General features: G+C 44.8%; 1 protein-coding gene across 1 annotated transcript in view; it reads right to left on the bottom strand.

Moving 5' to 3' along the window:
• Positions 1 to 18,412, bottom strand: part of LOC309617248 (uncharacterized protein) — a 52,016-nt gene extending 33,604 nt beyond the window's left edge. The window contains exons 1-3 of the mRNA XM_082369200.1: positions 17,923 to 18,412; positions 15,054 to 15,180; positions 10,839 to 10,934 (exon numbers count right to left, since the gene is read on the bottom strand). Of these exons, the coding sequence (XP_082225326.1) occupies positions 10,839 to 10,934; positions 15,054 to 15,180; positions 17,923 to 17,955 (256 nt within the window). The 5' untranslated portion in view covers positions 17,956 to 18,412. The remainder of the gene's footprint in view (positions 1 to 10,838; positions 10,935 to 15,053; positions 15,181 to 17,922) is intronic.
• Between the last annotated feature and the right edge of the window lie 201 nt (positions 18,413 to 18,613).

The raw sequence follows: 18,613 nt of genomic DNA, 5'->3' as shown, positions 1-18,613 counted from the left end.
ACAACCATCTTAAAAAAGCTCAAGGAGCTAAAGGAAGATACAGAGAAAGTCAAGAAAACTAGGTAAAAACAAAATAGAACCATCAATACAAAAAAAGAAAACCTAAAAAGAAATGAAAAACAGGGAATTCCCTGGCGGTCCAGTGGTTAGGGCTCCATGCTCTCACTGCAGGGGGCCCAGGTTTGATCCCTGGTCAGGGAACTAAGATCCCGCAAGCCATGTGGCACGGCAAACAAAAAAAAAAGAAATGAAAAAGAAATTCAGGAGCAACAAGTTCAGTAACTAAAATGAAAAACTCACTAGAGGGATTCAAAAAAAATTTTGAGCAGGAAGAAGAAATAATCTGCAAACTTGAAGATAGGACAGTGGAAAATATTGAGTCTGAGGAACAGAAAAAAAGAAAAGATTGAAAAATAGTGAGTAGAGCCCAAGGGACCTGTGATACACCCAATGAATCAACATACTCATTAGGGAAGTCCCAGAAAGAGGAGAGAGAAAGGGTCAGAGAGAATATTTGAAGAAATAGCGGAAAACTTCCCAAATTTGACGAAACATCCAAGAAGCTCAATGAATTCCAAGAAAAATAAAGAGACTCACACTGAGAAAATTACAATCAAATTTTTGAAAGCCAAAGATAGATAAGAGTATAGCAAGTATGAAGCAACTTGTTACATACAAGGGGCACTCAATAAGATTATCAGCAGATTTCCCATCAGAAACTTGGGAGGTCAGAAAGCAGTGGTTCAATATATTCAAGTGTAAAACAAACAAACAAAAAGTGTCAAGTAAGAATCCTGTATCTGGCAAAACTGTCCTTCAAGAGGGAGGAAGAGGGACTTCCCTGGTGGTCAAGTGGTTAAGACTCCATGCTTCCAAGGCAGGGGGTGCAGGTTTGATCCCTTGTCAGGGAACTAAGATCTCACATGCAGCTCAGCACAGCCAAAAAAAAAAGTGAGGAAGAAATTAAGACATTCCCATATATGAAAGCTAAAGGAGTTTGTTACCACTAGATCTGCTCTGTAAGAAATTCTTAAGGGAAAATTCTTCCAGGGTGAAATGTAAAGACACTAGACAGTAATTCAAAGCTATACCAAGAAATAGAGATCTTGATAAAGGCAAATACACGGGCAATTATAAAAGCTAGTATTACTTTGTAACTCCACTTTATATATATATATATATATATATATATATTTATTTATGGCTGTGTTGGGTCTTTGTTGCTGCACACGGGCTTTCTCTAGTTGTGGCGAGGGGGGGCTACTCTTTGTTGCAGTGCACGGGCTTCTCATTTTAGTGGCTCCTCTTGTTGTAGAGCACGGGCTCTAGGCACGCAGGCTTCAGTAGTTGTGGCACGCGGGCTCAGTAGTTGTGGTGCACGGGCTTAGTGGCTCCGCAGCATGTGGGATCCTCCCAGACCAGGGCTCGAACCCGTGTCCCCTGCATTGGCAGGTGGATTCTTAACCACTGTGCCACCAGGGAAGTCCCGTGTAACTCCACTTTTTGTTTTTACATGATTTAGAAGACTTTTTTAAATTGTTAATCTAAAGGCTACTATTATTGTAACTTTAGTTTATAACTCCATGTGTAGTTTCCTACATAATTTAAGAGACTAATGCATTTAAAAGAATTAGTAGTTTAAGTTTCTAGGCATACAATATATAAAGATGTAACTTTGTGACATGAACAATTGAAAGAAGAGATGACAGCTGTAAAGGATTTTTGTTTGTTACTGAAGTTAAGCTGGTATAAAATCAAATTAGTGTTAAAACTTTAATATGTTAGATGTCATTCCCATGGTAACCACAAATAGCTATAGAATATATGCAAAAGGAAATGAAAAAGGAATTTAAATGTTTCACTACAAAATATCGACTAAACACAAGACTATAACACAGAAAATGAGAAAAAAAAAGCTATAATGCATATAGAAATCAAATATCAAAATGACAGAAGTCTCTCCATATCAGCAATTACTTTAAATGTAAATGGATTAAACTCTTCAATTAAAAGACAGACATTAGCAGAATTGATAAAAACACATGATCCAGAGACTTCCCTGGTGATCCAGTGGTTAAGAATCTGCCTTCCACCGCGATAGAGAGAGGCCCGCGCACCGCGATGAAGAGCGGCCCCCGCTTGCCGCAACTAGAGAAAGCCCTTGCATAGAAACGAAGACCCAACACAGCTAAAAATAAATAAATAATAAAAATAAAGGAATTCTTTAAAAAAAAAAAAAAAGAATCTGCCTTCCAATGCAGGCGACACGGGTTCGATCCTTGGTTGGGGAACTAAGATCCCACATGCCTTGGGGCAACTAAGCCCTGGCACCGCAACTGAGCCTGCACGCCAGAACTAGAGAGCCCACATGCCGCAACTACACAGCCCACGCACTCTGGAGCCCACGCGCTCAACTACAGAGCCCATGTGCTACAACTACTGAGCCCACGAGCTCTGGAACCCATGTACCACAACTAGAGAGAAGCCCACCCATTGCAACAAAGAGCCCACGTGCTGCAGCAAAAGATCCCATGTGCCACAACTAAGACCCCACGCAGCCAAAAATAAATAAATAAATATTTAAAAAAAAAACCCACATGATCCAACTCTATGCTTTCCACAAGAGACTCACTTTAGATCCAAAGACACAAACAGATTGAAAGTCAGAGGATGGAAAATGATACTCCATGCAAATACTAACCAAAAGAGAGCAGAGGTTTCTATATTAAAATCAGACAAAATAGGCTTTAAATCAAAAATGATTACAAGTGACAATGAAGGACATTATATAAATAAAAGGTATAATACAGCAAGAAGATATTACAATTGTAAACATTTACATAACGACAGAAGGTCAAAATACATGAAGCAAAGAATGACAGAATGGAAGGGAGAAAGAGCACTACAACAACAGATGGAGACTTCAACGTCCCATTCTCAATAATGGAGAGAACAACCAGGCAAAAGATAAGTAAAGAAATAGAGGACTTAAATAACATAATAAACCAACTAGATCTAACAGATACATACAGAATATTTTACCCAACAACAATAGCATACACATTCTTCTCAAGTGTACATGGGACATTTTCCAGGGCAGACCATAGGTTAGGCCGCAAATTAAGTCTCAACAGATTTAAAAAGATATCATACAAAGTATGATTTGTGTCTAATGAAAACAAAAACTTAACATACCAAAACTTACAGGATGCAGTGAAAGCAGTGTTAAGAGGAAGAATTGTAGCTATAGATGCTTCCAGTAAAAAAAAAAAGACCTCAAATCAACAACTTAACAACATAATTAAGTAGGAAAAGAAAAGCAAACTAAACCCATACCTAGCAGTAGGGAATATGAAAGATTAAAGATAAATAATATAGGGGACTTCCCTGGCAGTCCAGTGGTTAAGACTCTGCGCCCCCAATGCAAGGGGCACGGGTTTGATCCCTGGTCAGGGAACTAAGATCCTGCATTCCGTGGCCAAACAGTTAAATAAACAAACAAACAAATAAATAAATATTTTTAAAAAGGTAAATAGTACAGAGAATAAAAAAAGAGAGAGGGCTTCCCTGGTGGCGCAGTGGTTAAGAATCTGCCTGCCAATGCAGGGGACGCGGGTTCAAGCCCTACTCTGGGAAGATCCCACATGCCGCGGAGCAACTAGGCCCGTGAGCCACAACTACTGAGTCTGCGCGTCTGGAGCCTGTGCTCTGCAACAAGAGAGGCCGCGATAGTGAGAGGCCCGCGCACCGCGATGAAGAGTGGCCCCCACTTGCCGCAACTAGAGAAAGCCCTCGCACAGAAAGGAAGACCCAACACAGCCAAAAATAAATTAATTAATTTAAAAAGAAAAATCAATGAAACAAAAAGTTAGTTATTTGAAAAGATCAACAAAATTGACAAACCTTTAGCTAGATGAACCAAGAAAAAAAAAATATTCAAAATACTAAAATCTGAGATGAAAGTGGGGATATTACTTTTGATTCTATAGAAATCAAAACAGAGTATAAGAGAATACTGTGAAGAACTATACACCAACAAATTGGAAAACCTAGGTGAAATGAACATATTCCTAGAAACACAAAACCTGTGAAGACTAAATCATGGAGAAATAGAAAATCCGAATAGACCTATAACTAGAAAGGGATTGAATTAGTAATCAAAATCTCCCAACAAAGAAAAATCTTGGACTTGATGGCTTCACTGGTGAATTCTAACCAAACATTTTTTAAGAAGAACTAAGACCAATCCTCAAACTCTTCCAGAAAACTAAAGTGGACAAAACACTTTTAAACTCATTCTGAGACAAGCATTACCCTAATAGCAAAGCCAAGTACACTACAAGAAAACTACAGAGCAATATCCTTTATGAACACTGATGCAAAAATCCTGAATAAAATATTAGCAAAACGAATTCAGCAACATATCGAAAGGAATATACACCATGACCAAATGCAGTTTATTCCTGTAACGTAAGGACAGTTCAACATATGAAAATTGATCAGCGTAACACATCACATTAACAGAATGAAGGAAAAAGCCCACATGATCATCTCAAATGATGCAGTAACAGCCTTTGACAAAATTCATGATTAAAAAAAAAAAACCCACAAACTAGGAATAGAAAGAAACTACCTGAACATAATAAAAGCCATATATGATAAACCACAACAAACATCATACTTAATGATGAAAGTCTGAAAGCTTTTCCTCTAAGATCCAGAACAAGTTAAGGACGTCCATTTTCACCACTTCTATTCAACGTAATACTGGAAGTTCTAGACAGAGCAATTGGCAAGAAAGAGAAATCAAAAGCATCCAAATTGGAAAGGAAGAGGTAAAATTATCTTTGCTTGCAGATGGTAGTTTATTACATGTAAAAACCACAAAAACGTCACAAAATAACTGCTGAATAAATGAGTTCAGCAAAGTAGCAGGATACAAAGTCAACACACAAAAATCAGTTGCATTTATATACATGAATAATGAACAATCTGAAAATGAAATTACAAAACAGTTCTATTTACAATAGCATGAGAAAGAATACTTAGGAATTAATCAACGAAGCGAAACACCTGCAAAATGAAAACTACAAAACATTGCTAAAAGAGTTAAAGATGATGTAAATAAACGGAAACACATACCATGTTCCCAATTTGGAAACCTGACATTGTTAAGATATCAATACCACCCAAAGTGATCTACAGATTCAATGCAATCCCTATCAAAATCCCAACAACATTTTTTTTTTAATCTTTTGGCTGCGCCGCATGGCACGGGGGATCTTAGTTCCCCGACGACTGGGGATCAAACCCGCGCCCCCTGCATTGGAAGCCCAGAGTCTTAACCACTGGACCGCCAGGGAAGTCCTCCAGCAAAATTTTTTGCAGAAATAAAAAAAATCCACCCTAAAATCTATAGTGCACCTGAAGAGACCCTGAATAGCCAAAACACTCTTGCAAAAGAAGAACAAAGCTGGGCTTCCCTGGTGGCGCAGTGGTTGAGAATCTGCCTGCCAATGCAGGGGACACGGGTTCGAGCCCTGGTCTGGGAAGATCCCACATGCCGCGGAGCAACTGGGCCCGTGAGCCACAATTACTGAGCCTGCACGTCTGGAGCCTGTGCTCCGCAACGAGAGAGGCCGCGATAGTGAGAGGCCCGCGCACCGCGATGAAGAGTGGCCCCCGCTTGCCGCAACTAGAGAAAGCCCTCGCACAGAAACGAAGACCCAACACGGCCTAAATAAATAAATAAATAAATACTTTAAAGAAAAAAAAATTATAAAAAATAATAATAATAATAAAGAACTTAATTTAAAAAAAAAAAAAAAGAACAAAGCTGAAGAACAGAAAATTCCCGATTTCAAAACTTACTACAAAACTACAATAATCAAATACAGTGTGCTACTGGCATAAAATGAGACAAACACACCAAGGGAATAGAATCGAGAGCCCAGAAATAAACCCCCACATATATCATGAAATGATTTTTGACAAGGGCGCCAAAACCATTCAACGGGGGAAAGGACAGTGTTTACAACAAATGGTGCCGGGAAAACTGAATATCTACATGCAAAAGAATGAAATTGGACCCTTATCTAACATCATATACAAAAATTAACTCAAAATGGAGAGAAGGGACTTCCCTGGTGGCACAGTGGTTGGGAGTCCGCCTGCCAGTGCAGGGGACACAGGTTCGAGCCCTGGTCCGGGACGATCCCACATGATGCGGAGTGGCTGGGCTCGTGCACCACAACTGCTGAGCCTGCGTTCTAGAGCCCGTGAGACACAACTACTGAGCCCGCATGCCTAGAGCCCGTGCTCCGCAACGAGGAGTAGCCCCCGCTCACCGCAACTAGAGAAAAGCCCATGCACAGCAACAAAGACCCAACACAGCCAAAAATAAAATAAATAAATTTATTTTTTAAAAAAATGGAGAGAAGAAAACATAGGGCAAATGTGGCATGGCACTGGATTTGGCAAAAATTTCTCAGATATGACACCAAAGGCACAGGCAACAAAAGAAAAAATAGAAAAATTGTAGTTCATGAAAATTAGGAAAATTTGTGCATCAAGGCACTATCAATGGAGTAAAAAGATAATCCAAAGGATGTGACAAAATATTTGCAAATCATATATCTGAAAAGGGATTAATAACCAGAATATGCAGAGAACTCAAACTTAACAAATAAAAAAATAGCCTGATACAAAAATGGGCAAAGGACTTGAATAGACATTTCTTCAAAGATATACAAATGGCTAATAAGCACAAGAAAAGATGTTCAACATCACTAATCATTAGGGAAATGAAAATCAAAACTATAATGAGATACCGTCTCACAACCACTAGGACAGCTACTAGTGGAAAAAACAGAGAATAACAAATGTTGGTGAAGATGTGGAGAAACTGAAACTCTTGTACACTGTTGGTAGGAATGCAAATTGGCACAGACTGTGGAAAACAGTATGGCAGTTCCTCAAAAAATTAAAAATGGAAATATTGATACTACATGATCCAGTAATTTCATTTCTTGTTATATGCCCAAAAGAATTGAAATCATGGTCTCAAAGACATTTGTACACCCATGTTCACAGCAGCATCATTCACAATAGCTAAAACATGGAAGCAACCCAAGTTTCCACCAAGGGATGAATGGATAAGCAAAATGTGACACACACACACAAACAAGAATATTACCGAGCCTTAAAAGGGAATGACATTCTAACACATGCTACAACATGGATAAACCTTGAGGACGTTATGTTGAGTGAAATAAGCCAGTCACACAAACAAAATAGTGTGTGACTCTATTTATATGAGGTACTTAGAGTAGTAAAAAATCACAGACACAGAAAGATTGTGGTTGCCAGGGGCAGGGCATGGTAGGGACATAGGGGGGTTATTGTATAATGGGTACAGAGTTTCAAATGATGAAGAGTTATAGAGAAGGCTGGTGGTGATGGCTACACGACATTATGACTCTATTTAATACCATTCAATGTATACTTAAAAATGGCTAAGATGATAAATTTTACACTATCACTATTTTACCACACCCACAAAAAAAGATAACATGAGTAACGCACAAAGAATCCCTACAAATCAAAAAGAAAATGCGGGACTTCCCTGGTGGTGCAGCGGTTAAGAATCCACCTGCCAATGCAGGGAACATGGGTTCAATCCCTGGTCTGGGAAGATCCCACATGCCGTGGAGCAACTCAGCCTGTGTGCCACAACTACTGAGCCTGCGTGCCACAACTACTGAAGCTCACACGCCTAGAGCCCACACTCCACAACAAGAGAAGCCACTGCAATGAGGAGCATGTGCACTGCAACAAAGAGTAGCCCCTGCTCGCCGCAACTAGAGAAAGCCCATGTGCAGCAACGAAAACCCAATGCAGCCAAAAAAATAAAATAAATAAATAAATAAATAAAATTTATAAAAAAAAAAAAAAAGAAAATGCAGGGCTTCCCTGGTGGCGCAGTGGTTAAGAATCTGCCTGCCGACGCAGGGAACACGGGTTCGAGCCCTGGTCCGGGAAGATCCCACATGCTGCGTAGCCACTAAGCCCGTGTGCCACAACTACTGAGCCTGCACTCTAGAGCCCGCGAGCCGTAACTACTGAGCCCGCGTGCCTCAACTACTGAAGCCCGTGCACCTAGAGCCTGTGCTCCACAACAAGAGAAGCCACTGCAATGAGAAGCCCACATACCACAACAAAGAGTAGCCCCTGCTCGCCGCAACTAAAGAAAGCCTGCGCGCAGCAACAAAGACCCAACGCAGCCAAAAACAAATAAATAAATAAATTTATTAAGAAACAAGAAAATGCAAACAAGTCAATAGAATAAAATAGACGTTTATCATGAAACGACATTTCAAAGAAGAAAACTTAATTCATAGATTGACCCACAATCATACGATAAGGTGCTAAAGTTCCTTATGAACGAAGGAAAAGCAAATCAAAGCCATGTGGGATACAATTCTGTATTCATTTGATTGTCAAAAATTGAGGAGACTTATAATACCAGGTATTGGTCAAGGTATGGGTTGAAGAAACCTCCACTCTTTCCTGGTGTTAAGTGTAATTGGTATAGACCCTTTAGAACACAACAGGAATTATCTTGTAAAGTTGAGAATTTGCACAGCCTATAATCCAACAATTTCACTCTAAGAAACATTAAAAGACAGCCCTAAACATGAGCAAGATGACTAATATATACAAATGTTCTTGGCAGCACTGTGAGAGTGAAAAAATGTGAACAATTAAATGCTACAGACAATGGATGAATACAGTGTGAGACAGGAACATTTTTAATTTATTTTCTTCACTGTAAGGAACTTCAGCATATTTTTACTTTGAGCAGAGAAAAGGATAAAGTTATAAAACAAGCAGAATATAAGTGATGAAGGCACTTTCATGAAAAGCTATTTTCTAGATTCTGATGTCGGAACTGGCCATGCCCAGGGGCAAGACCTCTTCAACGAGGTGAAAAGAGAAGCTACAGATATGAGAGTCCAAATGAGTGTGGAACGGCTGAAGATCAAGCAATGTGAGGAGGCAGACTTTACTTTCAACATGAAAACTTGCTGACACATTAGTGGTCACATGCTGAGACATCTGTGGCTACACCTGGTGTAGCTCATGCAGGACACAGAGCTGACCAGAGGCACAAGGCAGATGTAGAGACCAGTTAGGGGAACTACTAGCATCCCGCAAGGAAAAGATGATGAGAGCTTGGACTCAGAATGCAGGGACAGATCTGATGGGAGGTGGCAGAAGTGACAGATTCAGGAGATGTACACGATGTAAAATGGACGGGATGTGGGAGGTGGCCAGATGTAGGGGCCGCTGGAGGTGGAGGGGTGAGGAAGTCTCTGGGGCTGTATCCAGTCTCCGACCTGCTTGGACGGCAGGACCATGCGCTCTAACTTGGGAGGGGAAGGAGTGAGCATCGTGACGGGTTCCTCGCCAGGCATGTTGACTGGGTGCCTCTGAGATATTCAGGTGGAGAAGGGCAGAGAGCAGCGGGCAGAGGCTCGGAACTGCCCCTCTGAGGGGCTGTCGACGGGCTGCACACAGACACTCGCAGGCTGGTGGGGCCGCCCAAGGGACTAGGAGGGAAAGAGCACGACTCTGCAGGGGCCCCATCACCACACACAGCGGCCCCAGTGCCTTCAGCAGCCCAGATGTGGGGCACAGCAGGACAAATGTCACCGTCAGGTTTTACCAAACAGGAGGAGTAGGGAGACGTGCAACAAGGGAAGGCTTCTTGAGTGTCTGGACAGACAGGGTGGGAAAGGGGAGGCAGAGGAGAGCTGGAGAGGAGCTGGGAGAGGAAGGAAGGCCTTTTTCCTCAGAGGTCAGAGGGAAACGTGAGATGCATTACTCACTACAATACAGGGACACGAATGACACCAACGGCTTACTTCCCACGAGCCACTGACTGCGGCGCAGATGCTGTGCTAAGCGGTGTCATGCTTTAACGTGTTATGTGACCACGTCCCCAACAACCCGGGGACAGAGCAACTATCACGAACAGACTGAGCGCAGCAGACCACACTCGCCAAACCAGCTGCTCTTCTCCTTGGACACACGGCTCAGCCCCATCTCCCAGCCCCGTCCCCCGAGTGTGGCCAAGTGCCTAGTGCCTGTCAGCGGAAGCGCGGGGCTGGTGTTTGTGGGAGTTGGGGTGGCATGTTCCTTGCCCTCTCACTCTCCTCTGCCAGCTGCAGGAGGTCAGGACAACCTTCAAGCCACACACTGACGGCAGAGCGGACCCGGGTCCCTGAACAGCTGTGTGCTGCACAGTCACACGGACCGGGTGTGACTCGGAAAAAGTGCTTCCAGGGACATCCCTGGCGGTCCAGTGGTTAAGACTCCAAGCTTCCACTGCAGGGGTCACGGGTTCGACCCCTGGTCAGGGAACTAAGATCCTGCATGCTGCGAGGCATGGCAAAAGAAAGAAAGAAAGAAATACAAAAAAAGAACAAGTGCTTCCATATGCTGAGCACCAAGATGCTGGAGTCTGTCTGACATGGCAGCTAAGATTTAACTTGGTCAAACTTATATATACAAAGACACAACGAGATCCCGAAGTTCACTAGGGCCACAGAGCTGGTGATCGGTCAGCACCCAGGCTTGAAGCCCAGGCAGCTGGAGCCCAGGACACATCTCAGCTCATGCACCTCTATCCTCCAGGAGGACAGAGGGACCTGGGGTCAAAGGGCTCCGTGGCTTCCAGACCACCACAGAGGCCCGAACAAGACGCTTCCCCAGGGAACCAGGGCCAGCGGCCTCCCCCTGCAGGGTCTCCCAGCTGCCCACACCTTGGCTCCTACCTGGACAGGTGCTTTGGGAGAGGTCTTTCTTCACCGTCCACAGCTCCTGCCCCTGCTCCAGCTGGTAGATCAGCTCAGGTCTGGGAACAGGACACCCTGTTCATGGAGAAAGGAAGAAGACACTAGGATTTCTGTGAAAACAAAGAAAACCTCTCGATCTAGTGTGGGACTTCAGGATGTGGACAAGACCTCAGAATGAAGCTGCGCCCATGCATATACAAAATGCTGAATTGTGAACTGGAAACCAAAGACATGCCACACTGCCATGGAGTTTTTATTCCTAGGTCAAAAACTAACATATAGTGTATAATCGTAGTAAAAGGACTGTGTTCAAGCAACTTAAATGCATTACATCATTTCAAAATTGAAATAAATTTATGGAGTAATTTAAACAACTAACATATTTAAAATATTGACTCTTGGGAATTCCCTGGCGGTCCTGTGATTAGGACTCTGTGCTTCCACTGCAGGGGGCAATGGGTTCAATCCCTGCTGGGGAACTAAGATCCCGCAAGCTGCATGGTGCAGCCAAAAAAAAAAAAAAAAAAAAAAGAAAATTGACTCTTTCCATTCAAAACAAGTTATGTGTCTTCATTGATCTAGTTCTTTCTTTAGAACCCAAGCAAAGTTTTGTATTGTTCTTCCTATAGGCCACAGAGGATTCTATCCTAGGACTTCCTCACAGCATTCCCAGCAAGTACATATTGTGATCAGCACCATTTTTTAAAAATTATAGTTCATTTACAACATCATATTAGTTTCAGGTGTACAGCAAAGTGATTCAGTTATATATATATGTGTGTGTGTGTGTGTGTATATTTATATATACACACACACACACACACACATACATACACATATTCTTTTTCAGATTCTTTTCCATTATAGGTTATTATAACATATTGAATATATATAGTTCCTTGTGCTATACGGTAGAACCTTGTTGTTTATCTATTTTATATATGGTAGTGTGTATCTGTTGATCCCAAACTCCTAATTTATCCCTCACACCCCACCCCCCAACTTTGGTTACCATAAGTTTGTGTTCTATGTCTGTGAGTAGCCCTATTTTATAGATAAAAACCATACAGAAACCAACGCTCAGGCAGATAATGTGATTTGCCAGAGAGGCCAGAATTGGTGAATGGCTGAGCCAATATGGAGGCCAGGTCTGGCCAGCTCTGCTCTGTGCGCTGTTTTACCACAAAGCTACACAACACTGTTCCAGAAGGTGCTGGATCCAGGCACGGGGACGATGTGACTCCTGAGGAGTAACGGCGGTAGTGGCGGCAGTGAGCTTCTCAACTGCTAACCTGCACGTAACCTGGCCACACGAGGCACAGTTCTGACCCCTTCCCATAAGTTAGTCATGGACCCTTGCTACGGCCCCGGCAAGCAGGTACCATCTTACCCCATGTTACCAACGAGCACCCCCAGGCACAGACAGTTTCAGTAATTTGCCCAGGACCACAAGGTTTTACGGAGCAGAGTGGGGACTGGACATAAGGGTCTGGCTCCGGACCCTGGGCTCCGCAGCACTGCACTAAGGAGGAAACAGCAAACACCCCTGAGTGGGGCCAGCATCCTGAGACCAAGCGCAGGGCAGCTGTGAGGCAGGGGTGTGAGCACGAAGACTCACCCGCTGGGAACAGGGGCCAGGGGAGGGGCAGACTCAGTGACTCTAGACTTCAGCGTTTCATGAACTACTAGAAAATAATAAAATTGAGAATCCTACACGGTGGTGTATGGTCACATTGGACATTTATAGAAACATCAAATAACATCTACTTTCATCAATATTTCATAAAAGGACTGTTGCTTAAAATAAACCCACAGAGGACAGCTTCATCAATGAAGGTGTATGTTCTTTACTGTGTAAGTTCAGCTGTATGAGACTCAGTGCAGTGGCTGAGTTTTCCTGACTTTGCTTAAGGCCCAGGAGAGCATGAGAATCAAAAGGGTGCCTGGAACAGGCCTGATACGCAGTCAGTCCCCCAATGACCAGAGTGAGCTGTGACTAGTATTAACATTAACATTTTTCTTAAAAGTGACCCACTTTTTATTTTTCTTACATTCGTTCAAAAAGGGAATCCTGTTTAGCTCTGGTAAATGGGAAACAGAAACCCAGAGTCACCTGAGTCGATGGCAGGTCAACCTGAAAAGGCAGCAATAAAATCCGAAGGGTGAGGTTAAGTGCCAGCGAGCTCATGCTGCTGCTCAGGGACGGGGCTCCCTCTGCTGAAAATGGGAAATTAGCAACAGTGGGGGTGGGGGGAGGTGTTCAGTACTGAACCCAGATTTTCACTACATAATCAGGAGGCAGGAAAGACACAGAATAAAGGAATGGCTTCCTCAGGGTGTCTCTCAGTGCCCCTGGTGAAGTGTCCGTGAGCCTTCAGAAACAGGGTCTCTCAGCCTCTGTTCAACTGACATTCAGATCCAGGAAATTCTTTGCTGAGGAGAAGGGGAGGGAGTGTGTGTGTCCTGTGCAGCATAAGGATGTGTAGAAGCGTTCCAGGTCTCCACTCAATAGATGCCTGTAGCATCTACATCCCAGTTGGGACAACCCAAATGTCTCCAGACGTTGTCATGTGTCCCCTGGGGGACAACATCATCCTTGGATGAGAACCACTGGCTTACAAGGATATAAATAGGGTGATAGGGAAAAGCGACTGTGACAGGGGAGGGGCCTCCAAGAGATTTCGTGATCAGGAAACAGCTGGTGAGGAGGTGGTGACTGTGCTGAGAAGGGGCAGCCATGTGAGAGGCCCAAGCACACCCACACCCACCAGGCACAGAGAAGAGCAACTGCAGAGGCCCGAGGCAAGTATGTTAAGTATGTGCACAGGAAATAGCAAGACACCAGCATGCTCAGAGCAGACCGAGCTCGGGGAAAGCATGCGGAGGAGAGTGAAGGGTCAGCAGGGCCAGATAGTGGACCTTTTTATTTTTAAAATTTTGTTATAAAATATCTAAATATGTCAAACGTTTCCTAATTTTGTGTAACACAGAACACAATCCCAATTCTCTAAAAACAGGCATGTCTTACCCTAAGCCCTGGATTTACAGCTCTCCTTTCCCTCAAACTGCGAGGTCGAAGGTGATTATCCTCAGGCTGCTGTTTCTCCACCTTGGCTCTCTTGCCCTTGTGGGCGGGATCATCCTGTGTTGAATGGGGCTGTCTTGTCCAGCCTCAGGCACTAAGCAACATCTCTGGATTCTAACCTGCTAGATGCCGGGACCACCCACACCCCAGGTGTGACAGTCACATGTGGCTGCAGACATCCAAGTGTCTCCTGGGGACAAAACCGCCAAGTACTGAGAAGCACTACTCTCTCAGCTTCTCTCTCTTGGACTAGCAGAGGATCTTGGCCAGGACTCAGGAAATGAGAGACGATCATGAAGGCACAGGAGAACAGAAAAGCCCCATAACCGAGATCCTGTGGTTTACAACAATACCTGTTGGCACTGAAGGCAAAGACCTCCCGAGGCCCCACCTGCCTCACCCTCTTCCTGGAGACCCTCCCATCACTCACAGCCCTGTGGACTGGCTTGCAGGGGACACTTGAGCCACCAGTCCCACCCAGTCAGCTCCCGGTCTGGAATGTGAAATAAGAACCTCAGACAGAGGCCAGTCTGTGCTGGGCACTGGGGTAGAGGCTCAGGGAAGTATGGGCTCAGGTGGCCACTCCTGCCTCAGGGACAACCCCCTAGAGCCCAGCAGTAGAGAAAGAAAAAGAAACAATGTTAAGTATGCAAAGAAGTAAAAACAAGGCATCTGGGGGCTACAGAGAGCAGGGACTGGGGTGGCCACTCCTGCCACAAACTTGCTGAGACACAAAAGCCATTTTGAAAAGACAGAGACATGAACAAAGCCAGAGGGAAAACCAGGACAGGAGATCCAAAAGTCAGGGCATAATCCTGGTGGTTCCCATTTCCTACATCAGCCCATCATACGGCCCAACAAGAAATTCTGCCTTTGGGTTCTGCAAAGCACCCCTGTTTCCTTCCATCATTTTCTAGGAGCCAAAAAGGAACTTTATTCAAAGAGACACAGGGATAGCAGGCAGGAAGAGATGAATCTCAAACATGACTGAAGCTGTGAGGAAGGGGGAGGGAGGGCTCCCGAGGCCTTCTTGACCAGCCAAGACGGAGCCAGAGTTTGGGATAAAGGAGGTGGCAGGTCCTCTGCATGGCAGAGTCGCAAGGCCTTACCCAGAGACACCAGGAGCCCGCAGTTTTCCAGCATCACCTCCTGGTACAGGGTCCTCTGAGCCGGGTCCAGCTGCCCCCACTCCTCCCGGGTAAAAGTCACGGCCACATCATCGAAAGTCACAGACACCTGGAATGTCAAACAGAGATAGTAGCATTAGCCTTGGGATGGCTGGATGGGATCAGAGCCCGTCTCTGCATCACTGGTAAAGGTGCAGCAAGATCAAGGCCCTCATCACTGGGCACTTCCTCTGCACTGGGCTGAAGCGGAGGTGGACGATGCTTTGGACATAATACGATACAGCCATACTTTGGAGATACTGGGGGTTTGGTTCCGGACCACTGCAATAAAGCCAGTCACAGGATTTTTTTGGTCTCCAGGAGCATATAAAAGTTATGTTTACACTATACTGCAGTCTATTAAGTGTGCGATAGCATTACGTCTAAAAAAATAATGTAGACACCTTAATTAAAAATTACTTTAGGGACTTCCCTGGTGGCGCAGTGGTTAAGAATCCACCTGCCAGGGGCTTCCCTGGTGGCGCAGTGGTTGAGAATCTGCCTGCCAATGCAGGGGACACGGGTTCGAGCCCTGGTCTGGGAAGATCCCACATGCCGCGGAGCAACTAGGCCCCTGAGCCACAACTACTGAGCCTGAGCGTCTGGAGCCTCTGCTCTGCAACAAGAGAGGCCGCGATAGTGAGAGGCCCGCGCACCGCGATGAAGAGTGGCCCCCACTCGCCGCAACTGGAGAAAGCCCTCACACAGAAACGAAGACCCAACACAGCCAAAAATAAACATAATAAATAAATAATAAAATAAAAATTAAAAAAAAAAAAAAAAAGAATCCACCTGCCACAGCAGGGCACGCAGGTTTGATCCCTGGTCTGGGAAGATCCCACATGCCGTGGAGCAACTAAGCCCGTGTGCCACAACTACTGAGCCTGCGCTCTAGAGCCTGAGAGCCACAACTACTGAAGCCCGCGCGCCTAGAGCCCGTGCTCCGCAACAAGAGAAGCCACCGCAGTGAGAAGCCCGCGCACTGAAACGAAGAGAAGCCCCCGCTCGCTCTGCAACTAGAGAAAGCCCGTGCGCAGCAACGAAGACCCAACGCAGCCAAAAAATTAAAAATTAAAAAAAAAAAAGTACTTTATTGCCACCTACTGTATAGCACAGGGAACTCTACTCAATGCTCTGTGGTGACCTAAATGAGAAGGAAATCCAAAAAAGAGGGGATATATGTATACGTATAGCTGAATCACTTTGCTGTACAGTATAAACTAACACAATACTGTAAAGCAACTATACTCCAATAAAAATAAAATTTAAAAAAAGGAATAAACTGAAAAGCAAGACGGAAAAAAAATTTTTTTTAAAAGTACTTTATTGCTAAAAAATGCTACCCATCATCTTCAGCCTTCAATGAGCTGTAATCTTTTTGCGGGTGGAGGGTCTGAACTATTGTGAGAACTACCAAAATGTGACACAGAGACACGAGGTAAGTGAAAGCTGAAACGCTTGCTGGACGCAGGGTTGCCACAAAACTTCAATCCGTAAAAACACAGTATCTATGCAGCACAATAAAGCGAGGTATGCCTACAGTGTAAGAGAGAGGAGCGTCCTATGCAGGAGCCATTGGAAAATGACACAAGTCAATGGAAATGACATTGGAACTGTGAGATGCAGACAGAAAGGACGCTAGGATGTCAGACGATTGAGTAAGTCATATTAATAATAATATCAATATCGTTAACAACAGCAGTACCTGAGCTTCACTGGTCCTACTACCTGCTGGTCTACTACCAGCTGAGTGCTTTATATTATGTCTAAAAGCAACTAAGTCCCTAGCTCTTAAGCCATCGTTTTCACCAGTATCTCCTGACTAAACACACTCCATATAGAGTTTTCCTTGTTAATGTTACTTCCACCACCATATTCTATACATTCTCCTCAATGTGAAATGTCCAGCAGATGCAGGACCACATCCCTATGTGACCAGAACCACTAACTAAATATAAAAGCTCCAGCCACTCCACTCTCAGGTGAACAGCCCCACCAATGCAGATCTATCATTTAAATGCTCCAAGACATCGCCTCATGGTTTTTCACCTGCACGTTCACTGCTCACATCTCTCTGCTTTCTAGCTTCATCCTATCAGCTTTCTTGAGTTAGTATTTCAATTAAAGACCTGGAAATTCCTAATAAATTGACTGATTCATACATAGGAACCCTGCAATATTACTCATTTCTGGTACTGGATAAACTCATATTACTAGGCACATTTTGGGCAGGTAGATAAGGATAGAAAAATTAACTAGGGCTTCAACATTGACTACCAGATGATATACGTTTAATTAATTAAAACTCCCCGGCAGGTAATCCTACAGCATCCTCTATGATGGTTTAAGGGCGCACATATGGATGGCTTTCTCTGGTTGGTTTTAAATTGGAAGTGGGGACAAGGATTAGGGAAAGGGTCAATTATTAATCAAGTCCTGGCCATTTGGGGCCGATGTTACAGAAGTCACTGTTTCTCTTCCTGGACTGTCTCTAGAGATAGGAATCTGGCTTCTGGCAAGTCTGACTTAGACCGGGCTGGACTCCTGGGTTGTTGATTGTAGATAAGGGACTGGATTCCGGGGCAGGTTGTTTGTCAAAGTTCTATTTTTATACGCGGTCTATTTTCCATTTGTATATTCGGTCTCGCATGTTCTAAGACTGGAGATAAAGTCAGTGACGAGCCAGCTCCACTGGTCGTACACAAACACAACTGCAAAGAGTAATCTAGCGCCTCTCTTGACTTCCACCCTGCTCAGGAGCCCTCTCCGAACCAGCAGAGAAGCAGCAAGGCCAGAAACATGGTCCACTCACCCGCGTCGGGTCCATCCACGCCGCCGCCATCATGGGACCCTGAGGAGAGCGGAGCCCGGAGAGGCGGCGACAGAGGCGGGTACCGCGGGCTCAGCCGACCGCCACCCGTTCCCTGCCCTGGGCTGGGTGGCCGATCGCACGGAGGCTCACCGCTCGCTCAAATGCGCGGAGGGGAGCCCTAGCCTCCTTTCTGCTCATTTGCGAAGAGCCGCACTACAAGCGGCCACAGAACAGCTATCCCCTCCCCACAGCTGGCGTGGACGGAGCAGTCGCGCGCAAATGACATCTGCAGCCAATGGGGTCGGAAGTCCCGCCCCTGCGCAGGAAATGCCCCCGCCCTGGGCCGTCATTGGTCCAGCGCCTACAACAGATGCGCGGTGCACAGCCTTCTGGGTAATGTAGTTTCTTCTTAACAAATAACCGGCCGCGGAGCGCGTTCCAGAGCCGCTATTCCTCCATGTAAACGACTTAGGAGGCCCAGGGGGTACTTCCCTGGCGGTCCAGTGATTAGGACTCCGCGCTTCCACTGCCCGGGACCTGGGTTCGATCCCTGGTGGGGGAATTAATATCCCACAAGCTGCAAGGCACGGCAAAAAAAAAAAAAGACTGGGCTTCCCTGGTGGCGCAGTGGTTGAGAATCTGCCTGCCAATGCAGGGGACGCGTGTTCGAGCCCTGGTCTGGGAAGATCCC

Source organism: Balaenoptera borealis, assembly GCF_965194805.1.
Source record: "Balaenoptera borealis genome assembly, chromosome: 19".
Lineage (NCBI taxonomy): Eukaryota > Metazoa > Chordata > Mammalia > Artiodactyla > Balaenopteridae > Balaenoptera > Balaenoptera borealis.
This window is presented reverse-complemented; position numbering and strand designations above follow the sequence as displayed.